The sequence below is a fragment of the Pipra filicauda genome, unplaced genomic scaffold (assembly GCF_003945595.2).
Source record: "Pipra filicauda isolate LSUMZ 115617 unplaced genomic scaffold, ASM394559v2 scaffold38_size3968069_pilon, whole genome shotgun sequence".
Taxonomy (NCBI): domain Eukaryota; kingdom Metazoa; phylum Chordata; class Aves; order Passeriformes; family Pipridae; genus Pipra; species Pipra filicauda.
The window spans coordinates 191,950-207,556 of NW_024104520.1; the positions used below are offsets into that span (position 1 = coordinate 191,950).

The 15,607-nt window shown below is 41.2% G+C and overlaps 1 protein-coding gene across 6 annotated transcripts in view; it reads right to left on the reverse strand.

Annotated features, from left to right (window-relative positions):
• LIMCH1 (LIM and calponin homology domains 1) overlaps positions 1-15,607 on the reverse strand; it is a 180,337-nt gene that overhangs the window by 15,241 nt on the left and 149,489 nt on the right. For 5 of the 6 annotated variants that reach the window (XM_039385029.1, XM_039385033.1, XM_039385031.1 and 2 more), the window contains 7 exons: positions 9,884-9,977; positions 6,697-6,869; positions 5,918-6,023; positions 4,318-4,392; positions 3,579-3,607; positions 2,479-2,562; positions 777-869 (listed from right to left, as the gene is read on the reverse strand). In XM_039385029.1, the coding sequence (XP_039240963.1) occupies positions 777-869; positions 2,479-2,562; positions 3,579-3,607; positions 4,318-4,392; positions 5,918-6,023; positions 6,697-6,869; positions 9,884-9,977 (654 nt within the window). The remainder of the gene's footprint in view (positions 1-776; positions 870-2,478; positions 2,563-3,578; positions 3,608-4,317; positions 4,393-5,917; positions 6,024-6,696; positions 6,870-9,883; positions 9,978-15,607) is intronic. The other variant, XM_027731598.2, reaches the window with a different exon arrangement.

Genomic DNA, 15,607 nt, shown 5'->3' on the forward strand with positions numbered 1-15,607 from the left:
CTTTCTTTTCACCATTACCATCTTTGACATGGGATTTCCAAAACTGGAAAGATTATTCCACTTGGAATGGCACCACTGTTTCACATAGCACCAGTCAATTAATTTAATATAAAAATATGAAATGACCCTTGGTACATGAGAAACTTATTCTGAAAGTTGAAAAAAATTTCTTTTTCAGATCACAAGTATGTTTCTCAAGCACAGATGACAAAACATCAATTTGTGTAACATACTAGACAAATTGAAAACATTAATATTTTCCAATTTCTTCCGATACTGAGCCATGAACAACCACTATCTTATGTATTGTTAACATTCTACAACTGTAAGCTTTGAACACCTCCTCTGGATTTTTTTTTTATTTTAAAAAAAGGCTAGTTACAAAATATCTACATGATCAAGCCCAAGGCAGACAACAATTTCATCTGAAGTTCCACCAAGTCTAGGCACCAAGTATATGCCAAAGCACACAAGGTTCTGCCTCGAGAGGGAAGTCTGAGTGGGCCCAGACACACCTGCACCTGCCCAGACACACTTGCACAGCAATTAGACACCTCCACCTACGCAGACATTCTGGAGATACCTGTCCAAATGTTTAAGTATTTTTTTCTCACCATCTATGGCATTGTTTAAGAGATGCCATCCTCCTGAGAATTTACCCTTGAGAAGTCTTTCATTAATTAATTCAGGGATAGGATTTGTTTTTTTGTTACGTAAGTGGGTGCATTTAAATACAAAAAAAAAGTCAGTAAACAACCTCCTCCTCAGCCTTATACCTCCTCGTAGTATCTACGCTCCTCCTCTTCAACTTCTCTCTGGGCCTTTTCCCATTCCTCTTTCAGCTTGTCCTGCTCCTTCTGATACTTCTCCTGTACATGAATACAAATGCAGGTAAATTCAGAGAATTCTGTATAAGGAGTAAATGCTGTATTATCTCCACAGTGAAAATGAACCTGCCAAGACTGGTTTAATCAGAAATAGGATGAAATAGGAAGGTAAAAATTTGAAACATCCATGGGTATCAAAAAAAAGCTTATTTTCCACTCTTCTACTTGTTTCTAGCACTTATATTTAACATCTTCAAACTACAAGGAACTTTTGACACATTAGAAGAAGTTTGTTAGAATTTTTAAAATCTTTAGTCAAAAATTAAATCTATGCTCAACAATTTCAATAATCCCTTGTTTATCATACAGGATTAAGTTTCAAAAAGCACACCCCAAAACATCGAAACATGAATTTTACATTAAAAACTTCAGCAAATGAGCATATAAACAAGCAGGTTTTGCAGACACTGGTACTAATTTAAGAGAGATGCCAATAAAATTTAATGAGTAATGAATACCTCTGCAAGTTTAAAAGATAAATGAATAGTGTGTAAAGGTTTGAAGAGAGTAAGCTTCTAATCAGCTAAGTAGCTTACTTTCTTCCTTGATGGAATGATTTCTTGAGAATTATTTTCACACGAAAAATTATCTCAAAGAGGTGTTTAAAATTGTTTGCCAGAACCGGTTTGAATATGGAGAACAATGGTAACGACCATTTCTATTTTACACCAGTTCCAACTTCTGTTCAAATTAGAAACAACATCTGCCTAATCCAGAAAAGATGCATTTACTATTGAGAGAACACCCTCATATGTCAGAAAAATTATTATAAGAATTTTACAGCATTTTAAGAGGAAACAATATTAGCTAAAAGAAAATAATCTCAAGAAAGCTGTAGAGACATACAAGTCATTCTTAAAAAAAACCATTTTATTATTCTCCATCCTTTGACAGTTGTTTGCTCTTCTGTTTCGTGGAAGAAAGATATGATTTCTTTGGGATCAAACCTACTCATAGTTTCAAAAGACACTGCTGACTGACTGGGAAATTCAAGTGTTCAGAGCCACTGCACTTCTTCCAACTAGGACACCAACCCAGCACTTTTAGACCTTACCATACCACTAGGCAAAACTAGCGGTTGTCTTGACGATGCTTCCCTCCCTCACAATAAAACCCCAAACCCAAGTCCTTTCATGTCCAGATTTAGCTTGATATTTTCCAAGAAGAACCTGTGAACGAAGCAGAAGTCTACAAAAATCTATTAAGACCATCATTTTAAAGAAGAGTTGCCTAGGCATCAGAGTCAGCAGATTGTCAGTCTTGACAAGGAGGCTCCAAGTAATTAAGTGACTTGCAGTCTATGCTAACATACTTTAACTATAATGGAGGACTAACACATTTGATTTAACTCTGCACTGGAATGCAGGACTGACTCCTTTTGGTCTTTCCATGAAGTGGGGAAGGGAGACATGAGAGTGCCTAAACCACAGACAACATGTGTGTATGCTCACTTGATCACTCATCTGCCACAGAATTCACTCAAGAATCCACAGAGGACATGGAGAACATGACATTAAATGTCCATCTTTGGTCCAAAGGGACAACTCAACAGCTGAATGACACAGTGGAAGACATATAGTTTCTTCCCTACCTGAAGCAAGCGTTCTTGCTCATGTTGCCATCTTTCCTGGCGCTTTCGCTCTTCTTCTGGATCCCAGGACCAAAAATTGAAACGCTTACATGAAGGAAAACCAATCTATTAGACTGTGACACTACACTTCTCAAGGCCACCAGAGAAAGCTGCACTTCGCCTGACCTAGCCCTGCCAATGAAGTTACAATGGGAAATTGAGAACTAGATAATGGTTCTCTGAGTTAGCAGACAATATTCTTAGCTTCACTGACACTTGGGATTGTCTACAGGTATCCAAATGATAAAAACAATAATTTGGATTGCAAAGAAAGGCTCAGGAAACTTCAACTGGAGGGGAAAAAGGAAAATTATCTTAAAGAAAGTTCTAAGCAGCACTGAACAGAGCCACTTGCGAGTACTCAAATTTAAAGAACATACCTATTTTGTTTCTCTATCTTCTGTGCAACAAGAAATGCAATTTCATGTTGTAAAAAATATTCTCTCATTTTAGAGGTCTGCCAGTATAACAGCCTATAGCCTTCCTCTGAATTTTTATCCATAATGAAATAAAACCTCAAGTTTCACTAAGGATTCTATTGTTATTCTATGATACATTTAAAATCCTTATAATCAAGGGCAATTTTAGACACTTGTTGTCATATCCCTTTCCACTAAGAGGAGAATTTGAATCTGATAGGAAGAGATTATGTCTATTTCTATGTGACAAAGAGAATATAAAATACTGTGTACTTCAGAGTAAGATTTGTGGTGTGCTGGGTTCTTTCGTTTTCATTGAGAGGACAGTAGAATTGTAGAGTCCTTTAATTTCTATGCATTTAAAAAAGAATGGATACAATTACATACTATTTCAAGATTGTGATGTTTTAGTGGCTCCAGCAACCGAGTACTGTATAGCTACCATTCTCTCCAGAGAACAAGAGAATGCATGAATTTCAGATTCAGACTATGCCTTGACTTGGGTTGTACTTTTTCTCTCACATGTCCATGAGAAAAAAATTCTCATTCTGATTTATGGATGTTACAGGATAGTTTGCACAAAAATTAATTTTGCTAAACACAAATCTCTAAACCAAACAATGATGCAAAAGAGGTACTCACATTTGATTTGTCACCACTATCAGATTCAGCTATTAAAAAAAACAGAACAAGGAAACATTAAATCTAACATAGCAAAATGTGCTTAGCCTGCAATTAAATCTACATTATATCTGTATAGGAAAGCTTCTTGTTAGTTTCCTATTCACTCCCACAACCAAATGCAAGAACGAATTGCAAGCAAATAAATCAGAAAACCAGATTACACCCATCACCAACAAAACTACTTTTTATCTGGGTATAGAGGAGCATAATATTAACTACCAGGCTCTACTCTACCACTAGCTAATGCCATCTACTTCTGGTCACAGATGTTAGCAGTGTTCAGACACTGAGTGTTACCTACCTTGTTCTACTTTTCCCTTCATGATTCAGTGCAAGGAAGGAAAAAGTACAGCAAAGCTAAAAGGATGGGACTACACTATTCAAGAGCCACAGTTACGAAGAGAACCATTGCCATTTTCTATCCAAATGTCTTTGAAAATTAGGCTGATTTAAAGAAATTAAGAAAAAGGTATTTATAGGCAAGGGATTTCTTTTGGGTGCCCGAGAACAGAGCATCACAACAATGTGCAACCCAACAGCTCTTTGTCAACTGTGCAGCAGGAATAGATACTTTCTACGAAAGCAAGAGGTAGAACAAGTCCCCATGATCATCAGTCTTCACCCCAGCCCCGCGTCCGAAGACAGCTACAACTGGAGGCAGCGGAAGGGCTGAAGTTGGTCCTTGCGCCGCATTTACCTGACTGTGAGAAAAACTGCGAGCGCCGCCAGTTGTTGCGAACCCTAAGCGGAACCGCGGCCCCGCGGGGCGGCTCTGCAGGCAACGGCACGGAGACAAAACAAGAAACAGTGCGGTCAAAAAGCAATGACAGACTCTGAGACCTGAGCCACCTTGGCCACAAGAGGGATTCTGACTACAGTCGCTTTGGCCCAGTCGGCCCCTGCTGGTTTACAATGGACCTGAAGATCACATGGACTGTCTGTATTTAAATGCTACTTTTGCAACATGGCACCTGAACTTACATGAGAGCTCTAACAACTAATGCTAGTCAAGGGCAGCCACCCTTTCAAGTCTTTGCATGGTGCTTGCATTCATTCCTATTGCAGATACAGGATTTTGTGATCCTTTCAGTGCTCCATGCGCTGTGAACACTAGAGTGCAGCCGAGTCTTTCAGCACCACTCAGAAAACAGGCAAGAGACTACACTCTGTTACTTGATGTTTGGACTGATCCGTGCCTAACATAAAATGGTGTCGTTCTCAAAGTCTGTTTGGGTAGCACCTCCACACTGAAAACAAGTGAGAATTCTATTCCTTTTCAGACAATCATAGAGTGGTGTGGGCTGGACTGAACCTTGAAGATTACCTATTTTCAACTCCCCCCTGTCATGGAGGGGGACACTTTCCACTAGAACAGGTTTCTCAAAGCTCCATCCAACCTGGCCTTGAACACTTCCAGGGATGGGGCATCCACAACTTCTCTAGGCAACCTGTTCCAGTGCTTCACCACACACAGAGTAATGTATTTCTTCCTAATATCTAACCTAAATCTACCCTCCTTCAGGTTAAAGCCTTTGCTCCTTGTCCTATCACTACGTTGCCTTGTAAAAAGTCCCTCTCCAATCTTTCCTCAACGGATCACCTTCAGGAGTTTCAAGCTTGAAAACATTGGGCTGATCAGTATATTACCTATACATAAACTAACAACTTAGGAAGTTCTCAGGAGTAAGAAAACCTTAGATGATTTTTCTTTCTTTCACAACCTACATCTAGACATCTCTAAAATAAATATAAAATCAAACTACTAAACATTATCAATCTCAAGTAAAACTTTGTCATGAAGGTGAGGGAAAAAAAAAAGGTTCTGTTTCGAAAGAACTTGTGTTGTTGTGTTGGGCAGCAGTCAAATTCCAGGATGTGCCCAGATATGTGTATTGTTCATCTGTGAAAAGGAGCTCCACATGAGCAGCTGAGTGCAGAATGCAGATCTCCAGAAAATGTTATAGTAAGATAAAACCAATTGCTAGGCCATTTTCATCTGTGAGCAGCAGTAAGTAATACTCACTGGCATAATACAGCTTTTATTGCTAGGCCAAGTAAATGCAAGATAGGTCTTTCTCTGCCCCCCTCCACTGTGTCATATTTCTGCTGTTGTGTTTAAGGGGGACAGCCAGAAGAGTCCTTTGCATCACAGAAGCCACACTACCAATATCAGTCAATGCAACTAGAAAATAGTAGCTCCCAAACCCTCTAGGCCATTGATTAGGCACTTCACCCTGAACACCACATGCACATATCAGCTACGGTCTGCCTGAGTTCTCCAAATGCTTTTTGCTCACCTTGTAGAACAGAATTATGCAGAGTAACTTGGCTGGTCTCCGGTAGTTTCTTTAAAAACGGCAACACTACACTCCCCTTTTGTTCCAGGGCTTTTGCTTTCATCACCTGTTCAGACATTTGGGAGCAGAAAACAGCATTAAAAAACCAACAGGTTCAAAGGTTAATTTAAACCTTTCCTACTTATTTTCTGAAATAACATTATAAAAGATGAAGCCTCTATCTCCAGAATTACAACATGGAGTTGCAGTACTGATGTCCTGTGAGTAACTGGTAGCTGTTTGCTGTTGACATTCACACTGCCCTGCACACCAAGGCTGATCCTCTAACAACATCTAACCAATATCTAACTTACCTGACGGAGCAGTACGGTCATGGCCATTTGTTCCCTCTGCCACTACCTGCACTTGTTCAGCACTTCAAAAGGGTAAGCTCCACTGTCCACACCTCCTGGATACTCTGTCCCCCTAACAGGGGGTGGGACTGGAGTTTGTAGGTTTAGTTCTCATTTCTGGTCCAGCTAGTTTCCAGTTTTACATGTTCAAATGCTACAAGCAGACACTGTGGAGTTCCTTTTGAGAGGGAACTCTCTGATGACCACAGGATTTGGCAACAGAAACCATACTCCAGGGTCATTCCTTGGCAGATTGTTTTGAATGAACTCTAGAAGTGACATTATGTAGAGAAAAATATCAATTTGCACAATAAACATTTCCATGTGAGATCCTTCTTTTTTGTTTTGTTTTGTTTTCCACTCCCTCTCTTCCTTGCCCATACATACCTCTGGTGTAGGAGGGAGCTCTGCTTCCTTCTGCTGTTCCATTTCAGCTTTTTTCACATCTTTGTTGCTTGAAGCAGCTTCCTCCAAAGGGACAGGACTGGAAAGAAATTCTAATCTCTTCACAACAGGGCTGGCACAAGCTGCAGTTGACTTGAATTGCTTTTGATCTGAACCTAATCCATACATATAAGAGATAATATTGCAAGGTTAAGACACTTTTTGACATAAAATGTAGGTCTATTTCTTACAGTCCACTTTCTTACTTATATTTGAGCCCATTTACAGTCTGTTTTGAAAAAACAATCTTTTTTCTTCAACACAGGCAAAATTAACCTCTCAGAGAAGACAGGGCTTTAAGAGAGAAATTCACCTGTCAAAATGTAGGTGCTTACACTTGACTTAGACATCATGGAACACCCTTCATGGTCACTAAAAACAGAGAAGTAGTCCTTGGGAAAGAGTCACACAAACTATTTCAGACACTCCTCTTTGGCTGAGTTGTAGCCTACAATGTGCCTTCTGAGCTAGGATCGCTTCACTGAAGTTGTGTGATGAATCCTATCCTAAGATGCTACACAGAAAAGTAGCTATACCACATTGAATATGATCTCACTGTCAGCACTGGAGGATATTTCAGCTTGGTTATTTCCACTAAATCACATCAGTTAAGCATCAGACAGCAAACAACTGTCCTAACAGGAAGTCAGACTGAAATAACCTCGTTGTCATTCAGTTCTTAAGAAAACACAAGCTGGTGCTGGGTTACGGGAGAAGGGACCATGAGCACACAAGTCTACAGCTGAGAACCGTGACACCTAGACTGCTGACAGCTGATACAACCACTGGAAGCACAGCAGTTGCCAGCATACCAGGCACTGCATAAGCACCCAGATATCTCCCAACCTCCTAAAGCAGAAGCTTCAGATCCCGTCCCCTTTTCAATCACAGCAGCAAAGGCAGCTTCTGAATGTACCTCTTTGATGGGCTAGGAGAGTGAGCTAAGGAAGTGATGCACCCTAAGGCTCCACCAAGAACCTGCACACAAGCAGAGACAAGGGCTGCTCCTGCTGCCAGGCAGATGCACCTTGCATTGGAGCAGTTCCCACATCATTAGAGGCATAGGGGCCATAGCATGTGTTCTAGTTACATGGGCCAGGACCAGTTTATTACTATGTGGGTATAACCAAAACTGTGTATTCGTCACCCTATATGTCATTTCTGATGGACTGTTAATAACGGATCACTTGCAGCAGCTGCCCAGGGCACACCCAATGACTCAGCTATGATAACTCCCCTCCACGGAGACATTAGCACCTTCATACCCAGCCTGAGGGGTCATCTCTGCTAATGGGTCATACTGGACTGGCACAATAGGCAGCTGCAACACCTAGACCATCAAAGACTCCAAAAATATCCTATGACTCACAGAGTTAAATCACCCATTGTGAAACTCCCTGCTCTGGGGGAGGTACTGGACATTCCCACCTGAAACTGAGCATATATAATTTTGGGGTTTTAGGACTTCTGGTATCACTCATCAGATTGAGAGGAGGACCAGAACTCCAACAACACTGCCACTGCCACTCTCGACAAGACTGCAATCATTATCTCAACACTGCCACCATATAAGGGCCAACAGGTTTTCCTTTCCTTTTACTTTGCACCCAGGGGAACACGTGGTGCTCAGTACAGGGGCCAGCGAACATTGTTCTGTTCTCGTCCCAGGGGGCTGGATTATACATCTGTCTTTGTGCGTTAAAACCAGTTTTTCTCTGTATCGTTGCATCTATTGTAATTTATTTTTAGTAAATTGTAACTCTGACTTATAATCTCTCTCGAGTTGGGTTCATTTCTCCTGTCTGTTTACTTTCAAACCAGCACAGCATGGAATGATCTGTCTTTTATTGAACAGCAGAGGAAGTTGCATACTCTACAAGAAGTTCACACAGTTTTGACCACATCTATCCCTCCAAAGCAGACATAATAAAAACCCCTTGTTACTTTACCATTTCAATCTTTGCAATGCTATCTCAGTTTTCCTTTCCAGCCAGTATTAAACTTTGTGGTCAATACTTAATGTTTAGCATTTCTCACAGCTGTGGAGCTGGAGACAAGGTAACTTTGTGATTTGTAGACAACATCAGCTCATCACTGTTGACTCTAGAGAGGAGAATTTGTTTGGTTCATCACAAGATTGCACTTTCTACATTACCTGCCAAGTGCAATCCAAGATTGTCACCCTATGTACTTTGGCATCTACTAGCTGAAGCAATTAAGTCAGCTAATGAGCCCTTCCTAAGAGGGGAATGAGCCCTTGTTAATCTTTGGGGAATGGTACTTCATCGATGTTCACAGGTAAAGCTCAATCGTTTAAGTCACATTTATCCTCAACAAACAGGAGCATTATGCCTACATAACAATTACAGCCAGAGATCTCATTTAAATACATACTTGATATAGTACTTTTTACTTACCCATGCCAAGCTGAACTTTGATAGACCCATTTTAAAAAATGAACCAAAAAAAAAAAAGACCATGAACTTAGTACGGTAGCAGACAGCAGACAAAGTGCCTACTCAAAGAAAATGTTTCAGAAACACACTTTTGAGGAAAACAGATTAAAATTCTACCAGAAAATTCCTTTCTCCAGATTAGGAATCATGCATAAAGGCTTTAAAGCAGAAAACTGTGAGTTTCCACAATACTGTCCATTTAAAGCCCCTATGACAACTGAAGTGCCCCTTCCTACTCTTTTTCTCCATTTCTTAATGTCTTGGAGTGGGGAGGGAGGTGTTAAACAGAAGCTATTCCTGACTGATAGCTTCTACCCTTGCTGCTTTCTAGTTACAGCACACTGGGGCACTGGCTTTTCACTTGCACAAACAGCAAAGTGGGCAACTTGCACCCTGAGTATTGTGCAGTCAGGTGTGTCATTTCAACCACAGAATGACAGGGGCCTGTCATCCAGCCCAGGCTGGAAGGGGCCTTGACAGACCATCTACTCCCACCTTTCAAGGGAAAGGGAACCTAGAGGAGATTGTCTAGCACCCTGCCCAGCTGCACCCAAAAGAACTCCTGCCATGGGGACTCTACCACATCCCTTGGGAGGTTGCTGCAGTGAATGACTGCTCTGACTGCATGCAATTTCATTTTGTGTCGAGATTTCTGACATCTGCAGCACACCCACCTGGGGACGGGCACACCGGGCAAGCAGGGGCTGTACCGTTGGGGCTGGGCTCGGCCTGTGGGCTGGCAGCTCCATCCACTTCCACCGGGGAGGCCTGGAGAGAGGAAAACACCACAAATAGAGTAAGTGCAGTGGAAATAAAAGCATGTGCTAATTCCTCAAGGCAATGCTTGCTGCTCTGCTTTGTAGTGCGTTCTAACTAGATCAGTTTGTAGCTCAGCAGGGCACTGAGGAGTATGCTTCAGAGCAGTATGTGCCAGTCGGATGTTGAATCACTGGACTTTAATCTCCTTTTCAAATCACTCATCATCAGCCATTAATGTGGTTGGTTTGGAATAGCTCCTACAAGCTTTTAAAATTGTAGTGTATCTTGGATTGTGTTAGCTGGAGATAGGCATACATTTCACCCCCAGTTTCCTCTTCCAGAGTAACACAAAAATGTATGCATTAGTGAATACATAGCACATACTAGGGTTTGAAAAGTGGCAAAGTAATTAAATACTTCCTCTATTTCACGGTTGTCTAAACAATCTGTTATCTGAAGGGAAAAGCCAGAGTTGGTATTAAAGGTAATGCAATACTTGAAACACTACTAAGAGAGGAATGAAAAAGTATGGTGAGACCATGTCAAGCCAATAATTCAAATGCCTTTGAAAAGCAAGCTTCCTGACCCGGGGCAGGGTTGTTACAGAGTTAAAACCACACTGTCAAAACAAGGGTAACACTTCAGCTGATCTATTCAGCAGCTTCCACCATCCATCCACTTTTCCAGCAGGCAAATAAAGAAAAATCTGCGGCAAAGTGATCAGCCACTTCCCAGTGCTTCTAACACCAAGAAGATCTAGAAAATGGCACATTCAACAGAGGAAAATAAAAAAAGACTGCTTTTAGAAATAAAAAGTAACATATTTCAGAAGTAGTCTGTTGTAGACTCTCTTTCCTGTCCTCTTTCCACCACTTCATCTTATTAATAGATGCAAAGGAGGAAATCAGATGAAATTTTCTCTTTTCTGCAGGCAGGAATCAGACTTCCACCATCTGTACAGATCCTGTTTCCTATCCCTGCAGGCCCACATGAGCCTGTGGCTCCTTATCCAAACATGCCCCATGAAAAGCAGACCTGGCCTCTCACAGCTCAGTCACTGGGAACATCTGGCAGTGCCAACAGGATGGCAATACCTGTGGACACACCACAAAGCTCCAGAGAATTTTGCTGCTGGCAGAGCTTACGAATCCCTGCCTCTCCTTCTCTCTGGAGGGGGACATGCTTTGAAGAGGGGCAGAGAACATGTCTGCGAAGATGCCCTGCAAGGAAATGGTGTGGACTGGTGTGGGGCCAGGGCCAGCAACCTGGTCAAGCCCAGCAGGAATTCAGCAGTGCCAGGAAACAAAAGGAGCCTGAAGCTGTCAAGGGCTGTGCTGCCACCTCTCAGTAGGACAGGCACCACATCACAGCCAGGAGTCTCTAGAAGCGGCAGCATGTCTCATCCAGCACTTGCTGGAGTTGGCTGCCTGCCATCCTCCCCACTGTCTGGTGCTTTCCAACACACCCTCACCTCTGCCCACCATCGCCCTCTGCCCCAGGCAAGACATGGAGACACATCCCCCACTTGTCTAAAAGCTGTTCTCAAACTAGATGAGGCAGATAGAGAAATACAGTCTCCAAAAAGATAACATGGAAGTTTCAGGATCTCCTCTCCACCATGTCCATCTGTGAATGTATCTACACCAAGAGCAAACAAGGCACAGACCTCTCCCTCCATGTTGCCCACACTCCAAAGAGGGACAGTCACTGGAGATGAGGCACAGGCTAAAACACAGGCCTCAGAGAAATGCTCCAAAGACTGCAAGTCTTGTGCCCCAGAGGTTTCCCTCTTGCCATCTAGTTGCTCTTTTCTCTCATATAACCCACCTTGCTTTCCCCCAGCCCATCTTGATACTAACTTGTGTTTCACTGAGAGCTTTTACAATAAAAGCCCCAGCAGAACACTACTGCAACTAAACAAAAGTTCTCCTTCAGCCTCAGCCTCTGGCTCCAGGTACAACAGCAGCCAGCAGAGAGGCTACTGGAAATTCTTCCCAACCAACCTTGCTCAAGGCAGAAACAAGTATTTTTTTTTCTGCATGAGGACAGCCAGGCCAGTGTAACAGGCTGGCCAGAATAGGTCATGCCATCTCTGCCCTCAGAGATTTTCAAGACTCAAATGATCAAGCCCTTAGCGACCTGTTCTGATCTCATGCGTGATCCTGCTTTGAGGACTCAGCTAGAGACCTACAACTTGAATTATTCTATATCATTCTAAAACCTACAAAACTTCGTTAAACGTAAACAAATGGCTATTATTGAGAGCTCAGGATTTGCCCTAAACAAGGTAGATTTCACCTGGAAAAGCAAGAGGCTCCAAACCTACTGCTGCAAACCTTGTGCCCTTCCAAAGAAATTGTTGCAAATTTCAATTATTAATGTTTAGATTGTTATTATTTTTGGTGAAACAGTGGAATTCCCCCTCCACTCTCAGAAAGCAACTGTCCAAATGGAAAAATTAAAATAAATAAAGAAATTCAACTTTAATTTCAACCTTGGAGGCTTTAAAGCCATAAACGGTAATAACCACAGGCCAACAGAAAAAGTGTTAAAGTGTTACATACACTCAAGAAGGGCAACTGCTGATGTCAGCTGGGGCTGGAGAAAGAGCACGGCCACACTGGCCTCTCAGTGGGGTTAAAATGCTCAGTGAATACTGAGATGATGCATGATACACAGACATGATGCACTTTTATCACCTCTGGGCCTAGAATCACCTCATGAACCTAAACACAGTGCTGTCATGTAGCTATCCTGCAAAAGTATAATAACTAAATCTACCCATAACCTATATCCAGGAGGTTGAATGAGGTATCGACATAAATGTTATTTATAGAAAAAAGAAAGAGCAACTACTTGCTGCAGGAAAATGGATTTTTACAATGGTATGCTGCAGAAGTTCTGTTCCTGCTCACGAGACTTGACTCCTTCTCCTCCCTCTGGTAAGCAATTAAACACTAGCTAAAAATATAAAACTGATTAGTAAGTAATTTATAAAAAATTTAAGTCAACTTCACTGGGGAACTCTCTCATTTCCACTAAATCTAACTCTACTTATAATACCAAGTTAATGTAACGTTATCTAGTATTTTATCCACAGGTATATGATACACTTTCTTGTGCTCATACAGTTCATAAAATATCTTTACTACCACAGACTATCACCCTTCACATTTCATAAATATTTTGTAAATAAATGATGATGTTATCACTGAACATGAAAAAAACACATACAAGCATTTTATTATACCTAAGTGGATCATATTTTGATGTGGACACTGAAAAACTGGATAACCTGCTGAGTGATGTTTCTGAGGTAATACAGAGGAGCTCTCATACTTTGGGATGAAGACCTCACATGGCCTCTCAGCACCTCTCTGCTGCAGCCATATGTGTTTGTGTGGGCAGAGCTCTCACTCTGCAGAGTGGCAGAGCAATTCCACACCTTGGCTCTGCTGCAGGTGCCTCTGAGGGAAGGTCATACAACACCTGCTTGTCCACCACCACAGGCAATGAAGCCTTCAAGGGAAGTAGGAAAAACCTTGGTGCATAGGGGCTGTGATTATGTCTGCTCACTGATCCAGGCTGGCGTGAAGACTGTCCTATTAGCCCCTGAAAACTGGAGATTGCTGTCTACTTGGATCGGTGTTTTCAGTACCCTGTGCATCTAGCTACCCAGGAGTTTCCTGGTAGCTTTGCCATTTACAATTTAGAAGCCTTAGTCAATGATGGGAAATTAAAAATCACAGTTGCAGTTGTGGTTATGAGCAGATCAGTAACAGAGGACAAAGCAACACCTGGGTTCTGCTAAACAAGGTATCCATTTAACAAAGACACAAGCACAGCTGAACATACAGTGTTACCAAACACGTATTAGGCATGAAAATAAATTAGTTCAGCCTGTGAGAGATAGGATTTTTACCACATAAACTAGGATATCGGTCCAAGTATTTCTTTAATTGAGATCATACAAGCCAGAAATAGCCATATTGCCTACTGTTGTGGCAGAATCATACACCCTTATAAAACCCTAAAAATACAGTACCCGGAACACCTAACACACATAATATCACAACTTCTACAAGAATACAAACTCCAAAGGAAGTTATAGTAGAACTTTATTAGCCCTTATTGCAAATTAAATTGAAACATAGCTCAGTTAACACTGCTTGCACACAAAAACACGTGAAATATTGTTACTGTATTTGCAATGAAAACATGACAAAACAAGTTGTCTGGAAAGAGTGAGAATGCAGAGATATCAGGAAGAAGCAGGTTAGAACTACAATTTAAATTCTGTAAAATCATTTAGGAATGAAATCGGTTGTGGTATCAATAGCCACATGTAAAAATTGCCTGATACATCTTTTAAACTTCTGTGATTCGAATTCTACACATATCATTGACTTTAAAATTTTCATACGATGATTTCCTCACCAAATTAGTGTTTTCAGTTGTTGTGAGTAGTAATGGTGGCATGACTTTGGGCTGCCACCACTAAGTTTCTTGCATCCTATGTTAGTATATTACTACAGTCAGAACATTGCTTTGACAGGTTAAGCCATCTGCCAGCTATATAATGCTATACTCAGGCCATCTATTACAACCAGAGATCAGGGTAATCAGTAACTGACAGAGAAGCCTTGAAAATGTTGCAAGAAATAGTGTGAAGTATTCCTGATAGTCATTACAGTTATTAATGCTCAACTGGGATGTAAAATAAGCTCCTGTCACTCACAGACACTGAAAAGGGCATGGCTGTCTGGTGGACAGGAGACAGGCATGTTATATTCATAACCAAACACTGAGCAGAGTTCCCTTCTAGCTGCTTTGAAGCTTTGCTGCTCTCACTTCTCACCCTAAACCTTTTTCCCTTCAGGTAGTCCAGCCCTCCATACACCTTTTTATGTGTGGTTCAAGGCAAAGCTGTCAATCTGGAACAGGCATACTTACTCTACGAGTGTTTCTTGCAACGAATCAGAAAACAAAGACTTGTCTTACCAGATCTGCACAAATCAGCCCTGCTCTCCTGTAGCTCGGCCAACAATCCTCAACCACAAGAAAGCTTGTACTTTAATCTCAGTTCAATCAGTGGATTTTTGAAGATGAAGGAGAGCGTTACGTGGATATAGAAAAAAAAGTTTATTTTGTGCCAAGCACGCAGTGAGTAGAAATGGACAAGTTTAAGCTAGCTAGAGAAAAATTAAAAGAAAGCTATCTCCCCACCATCACCACCTCACCCTGATTTTTATTTAAACTGTTGCCTATATTTACTATTTTTTGGTTGATCAGAGTAAAGTTATAATTAGAGCTATAACAAGCCAATAATTTCTAAATGCTCTTTTTATAAGATTGGATAAAATAAAGTGATGTTACTTGGTGACAAATTAATCTCCCTACACTAAAATCTGCACAAATATTGTCTTACACAAAAGAGTTACTTTGCCAACTTCTGATTCAAAGAGCTAGAGGACAGAACTTCTCAGTGTTTGTAATGTGCATTACTGTTCTGTATAACGGAAAGAAAACACAACCTAAGTGGCTGACAGGACGAGCAGATGATTCTCATGTTATTGCTGGCATTGCCACTGACTGATCAGTCTTTAGGCCTTGGTCCCAGTTTTAAAAACTGCATTAAG